Source organism: Macrotis lagotis, chromosome 8 (assembly GCF_037893015.1).
Source record: "Macrotis lagotis isolate mMagLag1 chromosome 8, bilby.v1.9.chrom.fasta, whole genome shotgun sequence".
Classification (NCBI taxonomy): domain Eukaryota; kingdom Metazoa; phylum Chordata; class Mammalia; order Peramelemorphia; family Peramelidae; genus Macrotis; species Macrotis lagotis.
Window position 1 is genome coordinate 102,138,295 of NC_133665.1, and position 23,584 is coordinate 102,161,878.

Sequence of the window (23,584 nt, forward strand, 5' to 3'; positions counted from 1 at the left end):
CCACTGCGCCACCTAGCCATCCCTGATCATATTTCTGATAGGTGGCCCAGACAGAGTACTGGAGTCAAATCAGGCCTCAGACAATAATTACCTAGCTGTGTGACATTGGGCAAGTCATTTAACCCCACTGCCTTGCTAAAAAAAAATTCTTGTGCCTTTCCTCTTATCCTGCATAGAGCTTGTTTGTTATGGTTATTTACATCTTGTCCCTCCGTTCCCCCCCCCCAGACTGGGAGCTTCTCTAGGGCAGGGACTATCTTTTGTCTTTCTTTGTTCAATGCTTGATGCTTTTACTTTCCAAAATGATAATGACCAGGTAGCCTTTCTTTAGGGATAGTTTAGGAGAATGTGTAGATTTTTTTCCCTTTGTCTCTGAGCTCCTTGGATACTTTTCCTGAACACATAATGTATTTTGGTTTAGAATGTGTTTGAGACCTGTCCCTTTGCAACCAAACAGTCCATAGGAAATTTGAGAAAAAAAAGAAAAGAAATGCCAAACCATGTGTTACCTACAGTATCATTGAGCACGACTTTGGAAGAAGGCATCTGTGTGCTTTGGGTAGGTTTGAAAATTTCACCCTCCATGAGTTACTATTAATTCAACAAAACATTTTTTTCTTTTTTTCTTTTAATTTTTTTCAATTACATGTAAAAATATTTTTTAACATTCGTTTTTTATAAGATTTTGAGTTCCACATTTTTCTCCCTTCCTTCCCTCCCCCCTTCCCATGACAGTGAGTAATCTGATATGGAATATTCAGGTACAATCATATTTCCATTTTAGTCACATTGTAAAATTGTAAGAAAAAGAAATCATACAACAAATTTTTTAAAAAGTGAAAATAGTATTCTTTGATCTGCATTCAGGTTCCATATTTCTTTCTCTAGTTGTGGATGATATTTCCATCACAAGTCTTTTAGAATTGCCTTTGATAACTGTTTTGCTGAGAAGAGTTAAATCTATCATAGTTGATCATCATACAATATTTCGGTTAATATATGCTATATTCTTCTGGTTCTGCTGACTTCACTCAGCATCAGTTCATGTAAGTCTTTCCAGGTTTTTCTGAATTCTGTCTGCTCTTGGTTTCTTAAAAAAGACCAGTAGTATACCCTCACATCCATACCCCACAATTTGTTCAGCCATTTCCCAATTGAAGGCATCCCTCAATTTCCAGTTCTTTGCTGCTACAAAAAGAATTGCTATAAATATTTTTGTACATGTGGTTACTTTTCCCTTTTTATGATCTCTTTGGGATACAGACCTACTAGTAGTGGTATTGCTGGATCAAAGGGTATTTCAGTTTTATTGCCCTTTGGGTATAGTTTCAAAAATTGCTCTCCAAAGTTGTTGGATCATTTCACAACTCCACTAACAATGTACAGTTTTCCACATCCCCTCCAACATTTATCATTTTCCTTTTCTGTCATATTAGCCAGTCTAATAGGTGTGAGGTGTTATCTTGGAGTTGTTTTAATTTGCATTTGTCTAATAATGATTTATAGCATCTATGTAACTATAGATGGCTTTAATTTCTTCAACTGGAAAACTACCTGTTCATATCCTTTGATCATTTATCAGTTTGGCATTGGCTTGTATCCTTTTAAATTTGACTCAGTTCTCTATATGTTTTAGAAATGAGTCTTTTAACTGATGCACTTCTTATTAATGTTATTTTATTTTATTTTATTTTTCCTTAATTTCATTTAAAGATAGTTTTACAACATTTATTTTTGTGAGCTTTTAAGTTTCACGTTTTTTTTTACCACCCTCCCTTCTCCCCATGGCAACAAAAATTTGATATAGGTTGTATGTGTACATTTAACATATTTCCATATTAGTCATTTAGCAAACATTAACTGCCTTCTGTGTCCAGATGGGATGATAGGGGCAAAGGAGAATTCATTTGACTGGGAGATCAGAAAAGACTTCATGAAAGAAGAGGCATAGAAGTTGGACCTTGAAGAAAAAGAAAACTTTGAATAATCAGGAGAATTAGTGCCAGACACAGAGGACAGTTTTTCTGGATGAAGTAAGAGAGATTGGGATTAAATTAGTGGACAATAAGTGATTCAATTTGACTTAAATGTGAATATGTGAAGTACTACTAGAAAGGTAGGGTTGAAAAGGAGTAGATTTAGAACTGTTTCTGGGATCCTGGTTGAAAGTCTTGCAATGAATTACAAACTCAGCAAAGGTGTGGTGATGACTAGTCATGTGCCAATTTAGGTGTTTCCCCATTGGCATTTATCCACAAGACGAAAGCCATAAGGATACCATGGTTGACCTACTGTGCCCCCAAGACAGGCAGAAAGAGGTCCTTGGTCCAGTTCCTTTTTTGTATTGGGCTACAGGGAATAATGGCTTGGTTGCAATGCTGAAGGGCCAAGAGAATGGAAATAGATGAACTAGCAGAGCTATGAGGACCTTGAAGCTGAGGTCAGGCCTACCTGAGATAATAAAGCTTTCCACATTTTCTTGCCCAGTTATGATTTGGGGACTGGCTTCCTAGGGGCCCCTCTGTCTTGGGTGGGCCTGGCAGCTTACCATAACTGCCAGAGGTTGACTTCTTTGTATCCTAAATTGATTTCTTGGTTATGAAATTCCTTTGAGAGCAACAGGGTTTGTGGTTTCCCCCCCCCCCTCAACTATCTAGTGAGCAGGGCCTTCCAGAGAAGGAAAGCAATCAGGAACCTTGCCTAGGGCAGGGCAGACGAAGGGAACTGTAGAGAATGGAAGATCCTATTAAGAGTCTGAAAATGAAGTCAGATATTGCTGTAGGAGCAGCCCTTTGCTTTTTCTTTTTTTGCTCTATCTTTGGTGGGTAAATTGCAGGATAGGAAGAGTGTCTTGTGTACCGAAGGCCCTTCTGGTGTTCTTCCTCTAGTGCTTAATGGATTCTGACTTCCCTGCCTTCTCCCTGGAGAAGTCAGTGGGAGTTTGCTTTGGAGAGAGTGTCTTCCTTCTCATGTTCTCCCCCCCCCCCCCCCCCCCCCCCCCCCCGCCTTCAGCTGGCTTCATCTTTGGGTCACCCTAGGACATCCCCTTTTATAACACAGCACGATAAGAGCTCACAGCTACAAAGGCCTTTCTGTCAAATAGGCAAAGGTTGGTTGGAGCCTATTTTTTTTGTTTGTTTTGTTGTTGTTGTTTTGTTGTTTTTAAGTTTTTGCAAGGCAAATGGGGTTAAGTGGCTTGCCCAAGGCCACACAGCTAGGTAATTATTAAGTGTCTGAGACCAGATTTGAACCCAGGTGCTCCTGACTCCAGGGCCGGTGCTTTATCCACTGTGCCACCTAGCCACCCCTTCCCGAGGCCTATTTTGTTAAGGCCTCACTTGCTTTATCCTTACTTGAGGGTGACCTGATTTCCCAAAGACCCAGACAGGTTGGCAGACTGTACAGAGTTCAGGTGAAAACCAGGTTTTAAATGTGTATCTTTTGTATAAGGACTATTACTAGCTAGGGCTCCCCACCAGAGAGCTGACCACCAGGAGATTAGTGTTTTTCAGTCACCTTCACGTAGGCAATTAAGGTGTAGGTGATTCTGACATATAACATTGACATCCTGCATCCTTGAAGACTAACACTCTGTGATAAAGGCACTTCTAGAATTCTAGCACAGATCTGAAGGCTCATCCCTGCCTGTCTCTCCATTGCAGGGACATTTTGACTAAAATGACCAAAAGAGAGAATATATATAATAATGTATATTTAGTAATGCTTGGAAAACTGGAAAGCAACAGTTCGATGGCACAGACCCTGGGCTGGGAGCCAGGAGACTCAAATTATTTATTTGTTGTTTGTTCCAGCTCTGATAATAACTAGCTCTGGGACTTTGGTCAGATCCCTTAAAAGCCCTCTGAGCTGATGTTTCCATACCTGAAAAATAAGTAGGTTTAATTGTAGACAAATTCCCCATAGCTCTGAGAGTCTGGGGCTTTGATTAGTAGAAATATTCTGTAATGCCAAGACCAAGTGAATTTCCTTGACCACCTCTGTCCACCCTGCAGAATACTGGTCATTTTTTTAATCTCATAGGGAGTGGTTATGTACATTAAAACAAACTTTAGTTACTGTGCTTATCATCTTTTGGGGTAAAGTAGGTTATTGGTGCCTGAATGTTCTTTCATTACACCCCCTCCCCCCATATACAGATATAGAATCATCATATAATTTTAGAGCGATCTCTTTCTTCACTTATTTGGAAAAATCCTATATAGTCTTCAAAGCCTACCCCAAATGTCATCTTTTTCCAGAAACCTAGCACCTGATAGCCCCATTTAGAGAACCATAACCTTTAAAGTCCAAGTGATATTCTAAATCATTTTTATTGCTCTTTTCTGTTTACCCCAATTTCCCTTTTGTCTCTCCCTTCTCCCTCCCAGAAAATCATTTCTTATACTTTCTTTTGAGGAAAGAAGAGGGAGGAAATCAGTAAAACTGATCAATATATTGAAAAAAACCTGGTATTACATATTCAGGGTTTCACCCTCATGGATCTCCACTGCAGGGCAGTGGGGGGAGCTGTCTTCTCTTTCTTCTTTGGGGCCAAGCTTATTCTACATGGTCTCATTGGTATTCATTCCTCTTGAGTCATTTATATCATCACAGTCCTTGTGTACTGATTTTCTGACTCTTCATTTCACTTGGCCTCAGTTTTTGTCAGTCTTTTCATGCTTCTCTACACTTTCTGGTCCTGGTCATTTCTTCCAATATGTTCATTAACTACAATTTATTTGGCCATTCCTTGGTGGGTCTCATAGCTCTGATTCTGCCCTGGGTCATGACATTTAGCATTTAGCATCTGGCTCCTCCTCCCTTGGATTGGGTTATTTGCTTAATTTGGCACATGATTAAAAGAGTACTGGACCAAGATGTGGAAAAACTGGGTTTGAATCCCAACTCTCTCATAGAGTATTTGTGAGACCTGACCAAACAAGTCCTTTCTCTGTGGATCTTGGTTTCTCTCTTTGTAAAATGAGGGGCTGGAGCTAGATGGTCCTGAAGACCTCTACCCTTCTCTCATCTTCTGATTTCCCCTAGTATAGATGATGAATTAACATTTTTGTTCCCTTCCATGGAGGTTTGCTCACAGTAAGTGCTCAGAAAATCCATGTTGAATGGATGAATTCAGTTCCACAAACATCTATTAAACACCTGCCAAGTTCAAAGAGCCCAAGGGTGCAAAAATGAAAAGTGTCCTGGGTCTATTGGGGCTAGAGGGACATGGGAGATACTATATTATTTAACATTAGCTGAATAAACAAACATAATGAAAGACAGAAAATGGTGGGGGCAGAGGAGAGACCAGACAAAGGGAACAGTTGGAGAAGAAAGAGTTCACTTCACATTTTGGGGTGGGAATTAGGGAAGAAAAGGAGTTAATCAGGGGGAGAGAAACAGGTTTTTAAATAGCTGATGATGCCTTATCCCCAAGAGATTTAGGAACAAGACCAACAGGACTAGAAGCAGAGCTGCTTAGGCTAAGTCACTGGCAGGAGGTGCTCATTGGCTCTTCTGAACCATCCTATCTGGATTTAAGGTTCAGTTCAACCCAGCTAGGGCAGCTTTCCTTCTGTGTCCTGAGCTCTCTGACCAAGAGCAGGGTAATCTTACCTAGAAATAAACCTAGCATTGCTGGAAGAATCTGAAATAAGAAGTAAGTGCAGCAGGTGCTGGGAATGGGGGCTGGAGGAGGATGGGTGGGTGCATTCCTACCAGAAAAGGCAGGTGGGGAGCTGAGGCTATGAGCAATTGAGCTCACCTTGAAAGCTCAGAAATAGAGCTAAAAATGGAAGGTTTTTTTTTCTTTTGCCCTTGACAGCCTCAGGAGACAGGGACTGGTGAACATTAGAAGATCCCAGCAATCTTTTTAATCCAGCTCAACAAACATTAAGCATCTCCTATGCTGGGAATACAAAGCTTCTCAGGGAGCTCTCAGGCTGGGTGAGGGTACAAGATGCTGCAAAAATGATAAGGTTATGCCAGATCAGCTCTAAGATCCTTCTTAGCAATGAAGCCTATCCGGATGCAGAAGACAGATGCAAGAAAATTGACCTGAGAAGTTTGTGAGAGAGGTGACATTCAGCTGGGTTGGAGTTGGAGAGAGATGACTTCAAGAAATGTAGCGGGGGCAGATAAGAGATTTGGTGTGTTCAAAGAGAGACTACAGAAAGGAGGAGGACAGTGTGCAAATAGGACTATCAAGAGAGACAGCCAGCAAGGTAGACTGGAGTCAGATGGTAGAGGGTAGCAGATACAAGTTTTAATTTCTTAAAAAGTCATTTATCAGGGAGGAATTTGTAAGGACAATGAATATGAGGAAGGAAGGAAGGGAATATAATGTTAAAAAAGAAAGAGACTAAGGCTGGGAAGTGTGTGTGAGAGAGAGAGAATGAGTGTGAGTGAGTGTGTGTTAAGGAGAAGCAATTTCTCTTAGCCCTTTTCTTCTTACCCTTACTTACACTTAATTCATTCTCCCTTGTATCATAATTTTTGTGCATATTCCCCCCCCCACTAGAATTTAAGTTCTTCAGTCATCATTTATTTGTCTCGGGGAAGGAGCTTAGGCCCTTCTTCAGAGTAGGCACTTAAATATTCATTTAATTGAATATGTTGGATTTAATTGGTGCAGTTGGGATCAGTGTCATTTTCCTGCCAACTAAGTCCTGGAGGAAATCTTCTGGCCTTGGGGATTGGGAAAAGTGAGATGAGGGGAAGCTATCTAATAGAAGTCTTAAGCAAAGGGTCACACTTCCAAGTTAAAACTTTGCTCTCCTCTCATCCCTCATTCTCCTGTCTCTTCTCCCCCTCACCTTCTTGTCTTCTTTCCCCCTCATTTTTTCTTTCTTCTCTCTTCCCCTTTTTTCCTCTCCTCTCCTCTTTCCCTTGTAACTCATTTACTACTTTTTCCCCTTCTCTCTTTATCATCCTCTCTTCTCTTACTCCTCTGCCTTTTCTCTCTCTTCTTATCCTCTCTTCTTTCTCTGTTCCTTTTTCTTCTCTCCCTTCTTTTCTCTTCCCTCCTTATCCTTTCTCTCTTCCTCATGTCTCCCTTCTTTGCGCCCCCCCCCCCCCCCCCCCAGGGATGACGGGACCAAGGCCAGTTGTTCTCAGTGGACCATCAGGTGCTGGGAAAAGCACCTTGTTGAAAAAACTTTTTCAAGAATATGGCAACATTTTTGGCTTCAGCGTCTCCCGTGAGTATTTATGGTTGATTTGGGATGGGAGATGAATTAGGGAGTAGAGCCAAGGGCTGTCCAGCAGAAAGGGCACCGCTCATCTTCCTCCACTGACTTTGTCACAGAGGTAAGACCAGTTGCCCCCTGGGTAAGGTGGGTCTCTGGGGCAAATGAGAGGCAATATATCCTGATGCCTCTCAAATCCCATTCCTGCCCCCAGGCCACTGTATAAAGAAATTTTGAGAACAAAGCCAGAGGGATAAGCTTTGCCTATGCAGAGAGAGAGCAAGTTTACTGTGGTAACCTCTTCCTCCCCCAAGGAGGCCTCCTCCTCCACAGCCCTGCTGACTGGTAGAGCTGTCCCTGGGGTCTGGAAACCTCCATCAGAAGGACACCATCCATCTGCACCCCCTGTCTCCCAGCTGGTATGGCTCGTTTGGGTCTGACTTGAATATCATGTGGGCTCAGACCCCACCATTGCAGGGCACCCCACAGAGGTAGGTGTCATGAGTTGCTGGGGTTAGAAAGCCTTGATGGCCTGGCATCCACGCCCACTGCCACCCATCCTGCCTGCCTTATGCTTGTCCGGCATCACAGGGGCTTCCAGAACCAGGACTCAGATCTCAACCTCAGGCTCTGTTCTTTTTGCACTGACCTCGTTAGAGCAGCAAAGTGGTGCAGTGGCTAGAGCAGTGCAGTGGCTGATGCAGATAAGAGATTTGGTGTGTTCAAAGAGATACTACAGAAGGGAGGAGGACAGTGTACAAATGGGACTATTGAGAGAGACAGCCAGCAAGGTAGACTGGAGCCAGATGGTAGAAAGTGGCAGATACACCAGCTATAGGACCTCGGTCCAGCAAGCCTCTTAAGCTTTGTTGGCCTTCTAAAATGGGGATAACAACAGCATCCCCCTCCCAGGGCTATTGAGAGGATCCAAGGAAATCATATTGGTAAAGCATTTTTCAGACCTTTAAAGCCATATATAATGCTAGCAAACATTGTTATTCTTAGTCATTTGTCCCATGAGTCAAAGTGGCCCTGACTTGGCTGACTAAACCTCAGAGAACCCAAGGTCACCTCCACATCAGGAGCAATCAGAGGATGTTAGTGGAAGCATTACTTAAGATTTTCTAAATGTTGTTCATTGGTGAAGGGTACACATAACTATCAGCTGAACAGAAGACTCACTTAGCCTGAGCACTTCATCTCTACTCACAATGGATGACCAAGATTAAGGCAGAGGTTGTGAGAAGGTTTAGGAGCTGTGCTCACAGAGAGGTACTCCAAGATGATAAGGGACTTTGGCCATTTTTGATGCTCAGATGTCTTTGGAAGCCTTAGGGAAGTGGGCTTCTTTATTGCTATGGCTTCTTGCTCCTGCTCTCACTAGAATCCAAGCTGTGCCAGAGCTTAGATGGAGCAAAGAAATCAGCCTCAGGACACCTAAGCTTGGTCGAAGCATCTCAGTGCTGGCTTCCCCCAGCATACCTAACCCTAGCATAGAGAATTCCATGGAATATTGAAGTTGAGATGGTTCTTAGAGCATAGAGATGTGGAGACTTTTAGCACATCAAATGTTAAGAACTGGGGGAGGAACTTTAAACTAGAATGCAGAGACCAGCATGAGACTTTCGTTGTTGTTTTTGCAAGGCAGTGGGGTTAAGTGACTTGCCCAGGGTCACACAGCTAGGTCATTATTAAATGGCTGAGATCACATTTGAATTCAGTTCCTCCTGACTCTGGGGCCAGTGCTCTATCCACTATGCCACCAAGCTGCCCCAAGCACAAGACTTTTGAGACAGTGTGTATAATATTAAAATTAAAATTGCTTAAATCATAGAGTTAGAAAGCTAAGAAGGACCTTAGAAATGACCTTATCTAATTCCTTTGTTTTCCACTTGAGAAAACTGAACACTAAGTGTTGCTATTCCAGGTCACGTGACTAGTTAGTATGAACTAGAATTTGAACCCAGGTCTCCTGATTCCTGTAGTACTCATTCTAATATACCATGTCATATATAATGGTTCTTTCATTCCCATGACCTAATGAGGACAGAATGTTCTCTCAGAACTGGTGTCCCCTTGATGACTTGTTATGTTAGAGGTTAGGCCTCCAGGGGATCTTAAGTCTTGAGTCTCCACAGTGAGTCACCAATCTACTTTGTTACAGATACCACAAGGAACCCAAGACCTGGAGAAGAAAATGGCAAAGGTCAGTGTACCTCATTTTCTGCTAGTAGAAAAAGGCTCCATTACCCACAGTGGGTCCTTTCCCCAGCCCTGCCAGTGGAGGGAACGCCAATGGAGGACCTGCGACTGAGAGCTTAGGGGACTCAGTCTTGGGATGGGATCTCAGGCTTCCTTTCTTCTTGGTCTTTGCCTCCATTTTCCTCTTTCCTCTCTACCAATGCCTATCTTGTCCTTTCAATCCAGTTCATTATTTATCTTTACTATCCATGGGTCCTTGTGATTCAGAAAGAACAGAGATAAAGTTTCACTTTCAGTCCTATTGAATAATAACACCAGCTAGACTAGCCTCCATGGGGTAGATGTTACTCTTACAGCATAAATGACAGCAGCTTCCTAGATGAAAGATACAGGAATACACATAGAAGCTGGTTTCGTTGCTCCTTCACTGCTGTCCCCATGCTCATCTAACCTAGAGAAATGAAGTCAAACATGTGCCTGTCCTCAGAAGGGTGCTCTCTCCAGACAGAGGTCCATGAATGTGAGGAGGGGGGTGATCTCCACAGTGGCAAGAGCTGAGTCTTGAACCCAGGTCTTCTTGACTTAATCCAGGAATCTGCCTTAATTTATCAATCAACACAGCATATGCTAGGTTCAAGAAGAAGACTAGCTTAGCAGGGGAAGCGATTTCATGTAAGGGATTAGTGGGGAATCAGGATAATGAGTGACAGGCTTTTCCTGGAACCTGGGGACTCTCTGCCAACAACAGTCCATCTCATATCCCCAAAAGATTTTTAGATCAGGGTGATCCATAAATATTAGTTAATTGTAAAATAGATGATGTCAGAGAAGGAAATGTGAAAGAGTTCTAGAGTCCAGACTGGTGCTGGCCCTGCTCTTAGCCTGCTGGTGTGTAAAAGATGATTGGGTTAGGAGGAGGAGGGGAGCAGAACAAGCTATCTTGGATGGAGAGTCCAAGTATGACTTGACTGCAGTCAATAGACTTTTCCATTTTGTCTGTATTTATTCCAGATTATCACTTTGTGACCAGGGAAGAGATGCAAAGAGATATTGATGCTGGAGAATTCATTGAGCATGCTGAATTCTCAGGAAACATGTATGGGACGAGGTATGTGGTAACTTAATCACTTTCCCAGGCCTTCCTGTGGGCATGGAGGCTAGGTTGTTTAGGAATGCCAGTCTGACTCCAAACCAATGCTCTTTACTTCAGAATTTGGCTGAATGTTAATCCATTTTGTACACAACCTCCCTGACTTGGTGGGTACATAACCTCCCTGACTTGGTGGGTCTGTCCTGTGGCCCTTGGGGATGGTGTTACAGTGCAATCTGATCTGCTCTGGTCAATAGACAAAAATGCTATTCCACTCACCTGCCTTGTCTATAGAGTCCGGAATATTCATTCAGTTGGAACAAGAAAATCAACCAAAACTATGTCATCTCAAGGGCGTCTTGAGGCATCTAACTCAAGGGCTGTCCTTTGGAAGAAAGATTAGATTGATTTTGCTTGCTGTTGTCTATAGGTGATATTGATCTCCCATTTTCTTCCATGTCCTTGTTCTAGCTGTCACTTGTGCCTCTTAACAACTCTGAGGCTTTCTGAAACCCTCCTTTCCTATAGATGGTGATGTGAGGTTTACTATGATTCTCCCCTCTCCCCAGAGCTATGTCCAAGCTGTATCCCCTGATAGAAGGGAAGCTCCTTGAGGGCAGGGGCCTTTATAACCACAAGTACTTGGGACATACTGGAAGAGGTGCTTAGTGAGAGCTCATTGGTTGATTCTGCTTAACCTCGAAGGGGAAAAATTAGGAAGAGTGTGGGGAAATTGCAGTAGATTTTAGTTTAGTATAAGAAAAAACTTGCTAACTGCTGGAGCCCCCCAAAAGTGAAATGTTTCAGTAATGTGATGAGTTCCCCATCACTTTACTTCCACTAGCATAGAGATATTGGAAAATTTTGGAGCATCTGAAAATCCCTGCCCTTTCACCTTTACCCCCTCCAATTGTTCCCTTGTCAGCTCTGCATAAAACAGTGGGCAGACAGGGTGATAGTGAGCAGAGTGGTGGTGATGGAGGCACCTCAGAGAAACTCCTGAGCCGTGGCATTTAACAAAGATCCTCTACCCCTGGTGGGCTGGGGGAACCCAAGAGGAAGCGTGTTCCTGTGGCTGGGAGTGGTGCATCTGTAGTCCCTACTGTTGGAAAGGCTGAGGTTGGTGGAGCATTTGAGCTTGGTAGCACTGAGCTGCAGAGCTACAAGGAGACCTGTGTGTCTGAGAGAGGGCTGGGAATTTGAGAGGATAGAGAGGGAGAAAGGAAGGAAGGAAGAGTTGGAGAGAAAGAAAGAAGGAGGAAGAGAGGAAGGGTTAGGGGCAGCTAGGTGGTGCAGTGGATGAAGCACCGGCCCTGGAGTCAGGAGTACCTGGGTTCAAATCTGGTCTCAGACACTTAATAAATACTTAGCTGTGTGGCCTTGAGCAACCCACTTAACCCCATTTGCCTTGCAAAAACCTAAAAAAAATAAAAAATAAAAAAGAGAGGAAGGGTTAGAGGAAAGGGTTGGGAAAAGAGGGAAGGAGGGGGAGAGAAAGAAAGCAGAGGGAGAGAAAGAGAGGGAAGGAGGAAGGAGGGAGAGATACCTTTGTCTTTTAGATGTAATCAAGTGTCCTGTCACTTGAGGTCTCTAATCAGAGCCCAGATGACCACTTAGGGGATATGGTGGGGAGTTTTTATGCTTGGACACATATTGAAGTCTTAAGAGCCATGCAACATGCCCACTGAAAAAGCCAGTGTTGTCCTAGGTCATATTAAGAGAAGTGCAGTATCTTGAAGGAGGGAGGGGACTGTTCTCCTAGCTCAGGGGCAGAAGATGGAGGGATGGGATGTATTTAGTTTTGATGAAAAGGAAATCTTCCCAACCAGTCAAGCTCTCAAGAGGGGAGAAGGGTTGCCTCCAAAGGGGCTGGCTTCCCTGTCACTGGAGACCTCCAGGGAGATGAACCTCCCTGTGAGGGATATGTTGTAGGAGAGAGATTAATCGCAACATCTCCGAGATCTGCTTTACAAAGCACTTCTCCCACAGTTGTGGGAGACAATCAGCACAAGTCTTATTATCCCCACTTCATAGGTGAGAGAACAAATTCAGAAAGAAATAGTCAGGGAAAGGAAGAAGTCCAGACTGACCCTGCTCTCAGAACTCACATTCTTTTTTAAGTAACAAAGATTTATTTTCTCATCCTAGCACCTCCTCCCCCCCAATTTTTTTTTTTTGCAAACATACTGAATAAATATATGTACACATATCCCACAGTGGCCATGTCCCTAAGGCAGTCACCTCTCTGTTGGGTATTTAGAAGCACCTTTACCATCAGGGTTGTTTGTTTTTTCTAAGTCTTTCAAATCTGATTAACTTTACAGTGTTGTTGTTTTTAGACAAATTTATCTTCCTGGATCTGCTCACAAGAGCTCCCCTTATGTTTGGAGAACCAGCACCTAGCATAGCTCAGCCTGCAGGGGCAGCTGGAAGGGGCTGGGAGTCCTTGGAGTACATTGTTGGAAGGTGAACTGGGGGGGGGGGGGGTTCCACCTGTGGCCATTGAGAGAAGGGAGGGAAATGACTTACCGATGGTCACATGGCCAGTAATGGAACCAGGGGCCCCAAATGCAAGACCAGGGTTTTCCCTTCGACATGGCACCTGCCTCCAGGTAGGGAACTGCCCTGTAACCTAATCATCCTTTAAGTAAGGCTGTATCACCTGTGCCTTTACCTTCTTTTAGTTCAGCAAAATGTATTAAGCTGTATACAGTCCTGTGTATAGTTTGGGGGGAGGTACCAGGTTTAGTTATTTTTTATTACATTTTATTTTTTTCAGTCAGCAAAAACCAGCCTTCTGTCTTTCCCACTCATCCAAACTCCTCCCCCCATCCCCAGTTAAGAATGAATGAAACTGGGGTGGCTAGGTGGTGCAGTGGATAAAGCACCGGCTGTGGAGTCAGGAGTACCTGGGTTCAAATCCGGTCTCAGACACTTAATTACCTAGCTGTGTGGCCTTGGGCAAGGCACTTTAACCCCTTTTGCCTTGCAAAAACCTAAAAAAAAAAAAATGAATGAATGAATGAAACTGCAAAAAAATGAATAAATGAAAGAAAATGAATGTACAGATGAAGGAAAAACAAAACCCTTGTTGCAAACATGCAAAACGAATCTCCACCTTGGCCATTTTAGGGAACTCAGTTTAGTTAAAACTCCTTCTTCATGCAGCTGAGTCTAGTGAAGACAGGATAACTTATAGTACAAAATGATACCCTAAGTATATCTTTAAGCATACAAAAGGTGCTGTGACATTTGAGAAGAGAGAGGGAATTGACTTGATGACCCAGAGAAGGCTTTGAGGAGGAGGGGCCTTTGAGTTCAGCTTCGGAGGCTAGGTCAGAAAATAACAGGCAATGCTGGAGAGCAGGGCTGGGGGAGGGGAAGACTGTAGCAGGAACAAGGAAATGGCCTAAACCCAGGCAGGGAGGAATGAGAATACAGGCTGTATGCAGACTTGTCTGGAGTTGTCCAGTCTGGCTTAAGAGAAGGCAGGGTGGTGCCATTGTATGGAATGTCTTCAGCACCAGGTCGAGGAGTTTGCATTGGCGGAGAGACTGCCTGCCACTGAGGATATGGAAGCAGGGAACCAATGTGCTCAGCTCTCTGCTGAGGAAGATGAGCCCGTTAGTATCTGAGAGATGATTGGAGAGAGGAGAGACAGAAAGACCTGAATACTTGGAGAATATTTTAATGAGAAAAGCAGTTGCAAATATGCTTCCAACTGGTGACAGTATAGACTCTTCCTAGAAAGTTTCCCAAGGACCTGGAAGAAGTCAGAGAGATCAAGATGTCTGGGTTCTAGTCTCAATTTCCCTTCACTTGTAAAATGCAAGAGTTGCCTTAGATGACCCCTAAGGTCCTTCCTAGCTATGACATTCTATGTTCTAAATAAGTTGAACATAAGGCAAGAAATGAGCAAACCTAGAAAACTTTTTTGTCACTTGAGGTAGTAGCACAAGTTTTATCATCCCCATTTCAATAAAAATGGGAAAACAGAATCAGATACAGGAAGTGACTGGTCATGGTCATACACTTGTTAAATTGAATCAAATTTTTTGATATTAACCTTATGAATAAAATTAGAAATATATCATCTGGACTTTAACTTACTTCCTCTTGAGTGTTAAGTTGAAAGTTCTGGTAAGGGGCAGCTAGGTGGTGCAGTGGATAAAGCACCGGCCCCAGAGTCAGGAGTACCTGGGTTCAAATCCGATCTCAGACACTTAATTACCTAGCTGTGTGGCCTTGGGCAGGCCACTTAACCCCATTTGCCTTGCAAAAACTAAAAAAAAAGAAAGGGCTTAATGAGTAACCACTTCCATCCCTCAGCCTGGGAATAATTATCATAATGAGTACCCATCAGGCTGGTCTGGGCTTGCTTCAGTACCCACTGTTGTCCTGGAGTTGGTCCTGCCTCTTGTCCTAGGAGGAAATAGAGGAAAACTTGCCTATCCCCTGAGTAGTGGCTCTTGGGAGCACCTGCAAATTCCCTCACCCCCTTGTCAGCTTTACCCAAAATAATGATCAGGATGTTTAAACTAACTCTCAGAGGAATGCCATCTAACAAGGGCCCAATGAGCTGTGGACCTGAAGAAGGTCTACCCTGGGATACCTGCCTCTTGTGACTGGAATTGATTTGCAACAAATGTGCAGCACAGCCTTCAAAGAGGATAGATCCTACGATTTAGAGCTTGAAAGCAGGGAGGGATTGTTGAGTTCAACCTTATTGTTTTGTAAAGGAGGAGGAAACTGAACCTCAGCGAGGTTGCCTCTTGTCCCAGATATTCCGGTAGTAAGGTTTTCCCACAATCAGATAGGATCCTGGGGTTGGTGAGAAGGCCTTCAGAGGCCTGAAAAAGTAGTATGCACTACCACAATCCCAGCCTTTGAATGAAGGTCTCTAATGGTGGGGAGTCCTTCGCTTTCTGAAGCATCCCTTCTGGACATGATGAAGAAATTTTCCCCATATATCAACTTTCAGTGTTCCTTTCCATGATTTCCTGATTCCTGGGATGGTTGGAGCCTTGTGACTCCAGGAGAGTGACCTGAGTCCCATTATATTGCTGCTAAAACAAAACACTCCTGTCCCTTCTAGGAGTGTTCTTTTGTAATTCTCTGAAATCCCAGCATTTGGTGGAAAAAGACAGTGAATGAATGAAAAACCATTTATTTCACATTTGCTATGGACTGCACAATGTCCTAAACAAGCAATGGAAAAACAAAACCAAAAAGGAAACTAATCAAATAAGAAGTTTGAATTATAACAAGAGGAGACACTTAATGTAAAACTCTTATATAATAAAATGGTGGCCAGGGAAAGGAGTTTTGGTCTGGAGAGCCACAGGAGTACTGAGCTGATCAGTATTCATTCGAATGCTCTTTCCAAAAGCTCTGGTGCCATGGATTTGATTACTGTGCCCAGAGGAAGAGGTACAAAATGGTAGTGGGGGAAGGGGTTGAAGAAAGTGCTTTGTCAGGGGTGATGAGCTGACAGCAAGATGGCCTGGATGGAAGTAAGACTTGATAGGCCCTGGGGCAGCAAAGTGGCACAGTGGATAGAGCACTGGCCCTGGAGTCAAGAGGACCCGAGTTCAAATGTTACTGCAAACAATGATTACCTAGTTGTGTGACTTGGGGCAAGTCTCTTAAACCTACTGTCTTGCAAATCCCCCTCCCACCCCCACCCCCCAAGAAATACTTAATAGAACCTTCCTAGCAATCAGAGCTCTCCCCACATGGGCAGGCCTTCCTCAGGTGGTGAGCTCTTCTCTAGTGTTGTTCAAGGAGAGGCCACTGACCACAATATCCCTGATAAGTGGAGGAGAATGGGTTCAGCTGCATGCCGCCCTCCATCCTTCCTTCTCATTAGGAATGTTTTCATGCTGAATGAAGTGAGTCTCCGTTATCTGGGCTATGGGAACATATAAGAGACAGGATAAGATGCCAGTGGAAGGACAAGTTCAGAAGGGGACATGCAAACATTCATATTTTTTTGACTACCCCATTAAATTAATACATAGGTTTTTTTAATTATAAAGATTTTATTTATTTTGAGTTTTACAATTTTTCCCCTAATCTTACTTCCCTCCCCCCACCCCCACAGAAGGCAGTATGCCAGTCCCTACATTGTTTCCATGGTATGCATTGATCCAAATTGAATGTGATGAGAGAGAAATCATATCCTCAAGGAAGAAACAAAGTAAAAGAGAAAGCAAGATCAGACAATAAGATATCAGGTTCCCCCCCAAAAAAATTAAAGGTAATAGTCCTTGGTCTTTGTTCAAACACCAAGGTTCTTTCTCTGGATACAGATGGTGTTCTCCATTGCAGACAGCCCCAAATTGTCCCTCATTGTTGCACTGGTGGAATGAGCAAGTCCATCAAGGTTGATCATCACCCCCATGTTGCTGTTAGGGTGTACAGGTCTGCTTATTGCACTCAGCATCAGTTCATGCAAACTCTTCCAGGCTTCCCTGAATTCCCCTCCCTCCTGGTTTCTAATAGAACAATAGTGTTCCATGGCATACATATACCACAGTTTGCAAAGCCATTCCCCAATTGAAGGACATTTACTTGATTTCCAATTCTTTGCCACCACAAACAGGGCTGCTATGAATATTTTTGTACAAGTGATTTTTTTTAACCCTTTTTCATCATCTATCTCTTCTGGGTATAGACCCAGTAGTGGTATTGCTGGGTCAAAGGGTATGCACATTTTTGTTGCCCTTTGGGCATACATAGTTCCAGATTGCTCTCCAGAAAGGCTGGATGGGTTCACAGCTCCACCAGTAATGTATAAGTGTCCCAGACTTCCACAACCCTTCCAATAATGGTCATTGTCCTTTCTGGTCATATTGGCCAGTCTGAGAGATGTGAGAATACATGTTTTTAAAAAGCAAAACATAAATAACAGATGAGGGTTTTCTATACAACCTTTTTTGGCTCTTATTTGATTCAATATTTATGTTTATTAGTGGCTCAGTTTGTGATAAATATGTATCATGGATTTTTTTGATGATTATTGGCAACACAATTAAGAAGTTCCCTAGGCTAGTGCTTCCTCTCTCTGTTTCCTTGTAAAAGTTTCTATTGAAATAGCCCAACTTTGGCAGAACTAAGGAGAAAGGAGATTCCCTCAACTAAGACAGGGAAACTTAGCATGCCTCCAGAAGCCAGGTATACTGATGAAACAGAAAGAATTGAGCCACCCAGAACCAAGAGGTTGGGTGGATTGGTGACTATCCGAGGAAGAAGGCTGAGTGAAAGGGTGTTGTGGGGGATGATCTCAGAAGCCAAAAGATAGGAACATAAATTCTAGCATTCCCTGGCACTAGAACCTGAGCAAGTCCCTTAATCACTCAGACCCTCAGTTTCTTTCTCTGTAAAGTAGGGGATGATAATTTCACCCACTTGCTCCTAGGGTGGTCCCATTTTATAAAGAAAGTGCCTGGGGGCAGCTAGGTGGCACAGTGGATGGAGCACCAACCCTGGAGTTGGGAGGACTGGAGTTCAAATCTGACCTCAGACACATAATACTTATTTAGTTGTGTGACCTTGGGCAAGTCATTTAACTCCATTGCCTTTCCAAAAAAAGCCCCACAAGCAAAGAAAATGCCTGGTAGAGTACACCAGGTAAAGTCAGAATGTTGTGAAGGTTCTCAGGAAGGAGAAATCCCATCTGGTTGGGCAGCTCCTGGATGACTTTGTGGAGGAGGAGGAGAGGAGGTGGCAGCTTTTAAGCTGGAGAGAGGGGTGGGCAGAAATAGAGAGGACAAACTGTTGTATTCCTTGTAAGAATTAAAAGCTCTCACCCAGTCTCTTTGAAGAATGGCAAGTTGTTCACTGGGCTGGAGCCTTCAGAATATTCAGGGAAGGAAGGGGAAGATGAAGCGAGCTAGGTGGTGTAGGTCCAGCTAATGAAAGTCTCTGAATTGCAGCAGGGCTGGGGAGTTGGGAATTGGTTCAGTGGCCAGTTTTTGAGGAGAGCAATGTTATAAGAAGATTGGTCCAGCAGAGGGTACAGATTGAATCTAAGCTCATCTAAGAGATGAGCCAGCAGACCTTTGGAAGTAGCTGTAGAATCTGAGCCATCTAACCTAACCAACACCTTCAAGGGATTCCCCACTTTAAGAATCATACCCAACAAATAGTCTCCAAAGAGGAAGAATCCATCATTTTTTTTTTTGCAAGGCAAATGGGGTTAAGTGGCTTGCCCAAGGCCACACAGCTAGGTAATCATTAAGTGTCTGAGACTGGATTTGAACCCAGGGGTACTCCTGACTCCAGGGCTGGTGCTTGATCCACTGTGCCACCTAGCCAACCCCATCATTTCTTAATACAGCCCCAACTTTAGGTGGTGGGAGCAATGGATGTGGAAAGGAAGGGACAGATTTGACATGGAGTGAGGAAGAAGAAGAAATAGACTTTGCTGATAAGATATAAGGAGATGACGAAGAAAGAGAGGAGTAATTCTCAAGGTTACTTGAGAAAATGGAGGCAGCTAGGTGGCTCAGCAGATAGAACACCAAACCTGAAGTCAGGAAGATGAGTTTAAATGTGGTCCTCAGACATTTTGATGTTAGTTGGCATGCTGGATTGTAGCATCCCCATTTTACAGATGATGGAACTGAGACCCAGAGAGGCTACAACTCATCTGAAGTTTCAGACGAAGGGAAAAGCAGGACTAGGACCCGAACATGGGTCCCCTACAAGATCTCTCTGTATTGTAACCCAAGATGGGGCATGGGTTGGGCAGCTGTTGTACTCTCCTGAAGATGTTGACCGGAGCAGAGTCAATTCCTTCTGTCTGCTGAATGACCTCTCTGCCCTCTCTTCAGCAAAGCTGCTGTGCAGGCCGTGCAGGCAATGAACCGTATCTGTGTGTTGGATATAGACCTGCAAGGGGTGAGGAACATCAAGAAGACCGAACTTCATCCTATCTATATCTCCATCCAGGCCCCATCCCTGGACATTTTGGTATGCTTCCTCCTGGATCCCTGGGGACTGAGCAGAGAGCAGTGTCCTCCCCAGTCACTTGGGGACCTTGAGGCTTTTCAGAGAAGGGGTCCCAAGGGCTTTTACCCTGTGAGAGGGACTTCATAGCCATGAGCCCCCTTTAGGGAAGAAGAGAGGTCAGCATCCACTCCCTTGGGGTGAGCCTCCAACCCCTGGACTGGGCCTACCCTGGAAGCTGCTCATTGATTAAGGTACAATTTTCCATTGAAGGGGAGATCTTGCCTCATTTTCTGGGCCTTGGATGCTCCTCTCCATTCTTCATGCTCCCTGGGGCTGGACCCTTGTTGTTCTTAGCTTTGACCTTGATTTTTTTCCTGCCCTATGGTTCCAGATCAGCAACAGGTTTGTGGGACTGGCAGCCTACAATTCCTTCTAGGCTAGGGGAAGGCAAGGGGGGAGCTTAGACCAGAACTCCCCCCTCCCTACAACCTGCCCATCCCTTACCCCAGGCACTGATGAATGAACAGGTTCTTGTCGGCATGAAGAGAACACCATGGAGGGAGGGCCATCATGCCACCTGTTCTGGGACCGCATCCTGAACTGGGGCCCTAGAAAAGGACAGTCTGTTCCTTACTGACCTGAAAAGTTGACCTCTTTGTGTCCTCTCCACTCATTGTTACCAGCTCAGATTGGAGCAGGAAGATCTTTTTTTTTTCTTTTTTTTTTTAGTTTATTTTTTATTCTCATTTTGTACAAATTTTTTTTTTACATTAATAAAATATACTTGTTTACAAGTAAACAAAATACCCCACCCACCATGAATATAGATAGACTTGCTTGGGCGAAAAAGTAAAGGGGAGAGAAAAAAAATTAAAATTAAAAAAAATAATAGTAATAATTGCAGGTATGGCCAGGTGGTGCAATGGACGAAGCACCAGCCCTGGAGCCAGGAGCACCTGATCCCATATCCAGCCTCGTAAACCCAATAATCACCCAGCCATGTGACATGCAAGCCACCCGATTCCCACTGCCCTGCAAAAACCAAAAAGAAGGAGGAAAAAGACCCAAAGTAAAATAAAATAGTAATAATAGTAGGGGTGGCTGGGTGGCAGACAGAGCATTGGCCCTTGAGCCAGGAGCACCTGGGTCCAAATCTGGCAACAAAAAATGTGCTTCAGTCTTTGTTCCAACATCATCAACTCTGTCGTGGGTGGATCACATTCTTTATAAGTCCATCACAAAAGTCACTTCCATATTTTTCTACCATTACCATTGCTGATCGCAACTCCCTCCTTTCGTATTTCTCCAATACCATGTACTATATTTTCTCTCTCCTTTCACTCTGACTCTGCTGTAGGGTAGCTGAGTGGCGCAGCAGACAGATCCCTGGTCCTGGGGCCAAGAAGCCCTGAGCCCCCATACCACCCCTTAGGCCCAGAATCCACCTGGCCCTATGGTCCTGGGCAGGCCATCCAATCCCAGCCCCTTGCAAGAAGTAAAAAAGAAAATGTGTTATATCTGACCACTGTCCCCCCACCATGGTCCATCCTCTCCTCCTTTATTCACATCCCCACCTCTTCCCCCTGCTCCCCCCTCCTTCTTACTCCAGATGTCTATACCCCATTGAGTATATTCGCTGTTTCCTCTCCTAGCCATCTCTGATGAGAGCAAAGTTTCCTTCATTCCCCCTTGCCTCCCCCCTTCCATATCATTGCAATAGCTCATTGTAATAAAAAAAAAATCTTATGTGAAATATCTTGGACTATTCCCTCTCTCCTTTTTCTTTCTCCCATTCCATTTCCCTTTTTTTCCCTATTGACTCCATTTTTACACCATATTTTATCTTCGAATTCAGCTTTCTCCTGTGTTTCAACTATAAAAGCTCCCTCTACCTGCTCTATTAACTGAGATGGTTCATATGAATATTATCAGTATCATTTTTCTATACATGCAGTTCATCCTCATTAAGTCCCTCATATTTCCCCCCTCTCCTCCAATCTCCATGCTTCACCTGAGTCCTGTATCTGAAGATCAAACCTTCTGTTCAGCTCTGGCCATTCCAAAAGGAACCTTTGAAATTCCCCTGGTTCATTGAAAGTCCATCTTTTTCCCTGGAAGAGGACATTCAGCCTTGCTGGGTAGTTCATTCTTGGCTACATTCTAAGCTCTTTTGCCTTCCAGTATATTGTATTCCAAGCCCTACGAGCTTCCACTGTAGTTGCTGCTAAGTCCTGTGTGATCCTGACTGCAGCTCCACGATATTTGAACTGTGTCCTTCTGGCTGCTTGTAAAGTTTTGTCTTTGACTTGGGAGTTCTGGAACTTGGCTATAATATTCCTGGGGGTTGGTTTTTTGGGATTTCTTTCTGGGGGGGATCGGTGGATTCTCTCCACTTCTATTTTGCCCTCTGCTTCTAGAATATCAGGGCAATTTTCCTGTAGTAATTCTTTGAAAATGATGTCAAGGCTCTTTTCTTGATCATGACTTTCAGGTATTCCAGTAATTTTCAAATTATCTTTCCTAAGTCTGTTTTCCATATCGGTTGTTTTTTCAATGAGATATTTCACATTTTCTTCTAATTTTTCATTTTTTTGGTTTTGAAGTATTGATTCCTGATTTCTGGTAAATTCATCAATCTCCCTGAATTCTATTCTTTGCTGAAGGATTTGTTCTCCTCAGAGAGTTTTCTTATCTCTTTTTCCATCTGGCCAATTTTGCTTTTTAAAGCATTCTCCTCCATAACTTTTTGAACTGTTTTATCCATTTGACCTAAGCTGGTTTTTAGCATGCTATTTTCTTCAGCATTTTTTTGGATTTCCTTGACTAAGCTGCTGACTTCATTTTCATGTTTTTCTGCATCTCTCTCCTTTCTTTTCCCAGTTTTTCTTCCAACTCCCTCATTTGATTTTCAAAGCCTTTTTTGAGCTCTATCATAGCCTGAGCCTAATTTCTGTTTTTCTTGGAGTCTTTAGATGCAGGAGTTTGTGCTTCTTCATCTTCAGACTGAGTGTTTTGATCCTTCTTGGGCTCATTTGCAAAATATTTCTCAATGGTCTTCCTCTTGTTTCTTTGCTTGTTCATTTTCCCAGCCTAAGCCTGTTTTTGAGGGTGCTTCCTGAGCTTTTGGGACACTCCCACAAGAGTCTCAGTGTGTGAGGTTCTGTCCTCCCTCCTGGTCTGTGAATGACCATAAGCATCCCCCTCTGCCACGGGCCGAGGTAGGGGGCCCCTATTGTTCTATGGGGGGGCCTAGACTGGGGTCAGGATCTGAATGTGTTCAGAGCCCCAGAGTCCTGTTCCAGGGGCAGAGGACAGAGCTCTGCAGTCTCTCTTCACTCCCCTCCCTCAGCTCAATGGGCTCATGCCCTGGGGGATCCTGCTTACCAGCACCACCTGCTTCTGTTTCTGGGTCTAGGCTGCTTGCTGTGTGCCCTGAGGGCTGGGCTCCACGTGCTTGCTCTGGCAGAGGTCCCCCCCCTTCCCCCCCTTTGTGCCTGGCTCCCCAGGGTGCAGCTCAGGAGACTCCCCAGCTGCTGTGAACCGTGGCTCCCAGTGCCCTGGGGCTGCCCCCGGGAGGCTGAAGTTCTTTGGCTCTGGCGCACCACCCCTCTGGCAGGCTGTTCCTCCCACCCCAGGGAGCAGAGCCTTTCTGCTCTTTTCCAGGTTACCTTGAGTAGGAGAACTGCCTCACTGGGTCCCTTTGTGGGTTCTGTCTCTGGAAAGTTTAGTTAGAGTCCTTAGCTGATGAGTTTTTATCAGAGAGCTCCTAAGACTGGATCCCTTCATGTGGCTATCTTGGCTCCACCCCCGGAGCAGAAAGATCTATTGCAGAGTTCTTCTGTCCGGGATCATGACTTCAGAGCTAGGAGAAGAACCTTTTAAGTCATTAGGGCCGCCCTTCTTTTAAAGAGTATGAAACTCAGCCACAGAGGGAGGGAGTGATTGATTGATCTATTAATTAATTAATAATAATGTTCCCCAGCTGGGTAAACTCCTGAGGCTGGATTTGAAATCAGATCTTTTTAACCCTCAGTCTAATATTCTATCCCCTGTTCCCACAATGCCTGTTAGTTATCTCTCCCACTCTGGGGTCATCTGCTCACATGTTACTATCTTCACTGAAGTCACTCCTAGGAATGTCTGACAG

General features: G+C 44.0%; 1 protein-coding gene across 4 annotated transcripts in view; it reads left to right on the plus strand.

Moving 5' to 3' along the window:
• Positions 1–23,584, plus strand: part of GUK1 (guanylate kinase 1) — a 32,213-nt gene that overhangs the window by 2,107 nt on the left and 6,522 nt on the right. For 2 of the 4 annotated variants that reach the window (XM_074197778.1, XM_074197780.1), the window contains exons 2-5: positions 7,089–7,202; positions 9,355–9,396; positions 10,404–10,500; positions 19,320–19,458. In XM_074197778.1, coding sequence (XP_074053879.1) covers positions 7,089–7,202; positions 9,355–9,396; positions 10,404–10,500; positions 19,320–19,458 — 392 coding nt within the window. Of the gene's footprint in view, positions 1–1,943; positions 2,034–3,091; positions 5,663–7,088; positions 7,203–9,354; positions 9,397–10,403; positions 10,501–19,319; positions 19,459–23,584 lie in introns of those variants that run through there. The other 2 variants (XM_074197781.1, XM_074197779.1) reach the window with 2 other exon arrangements.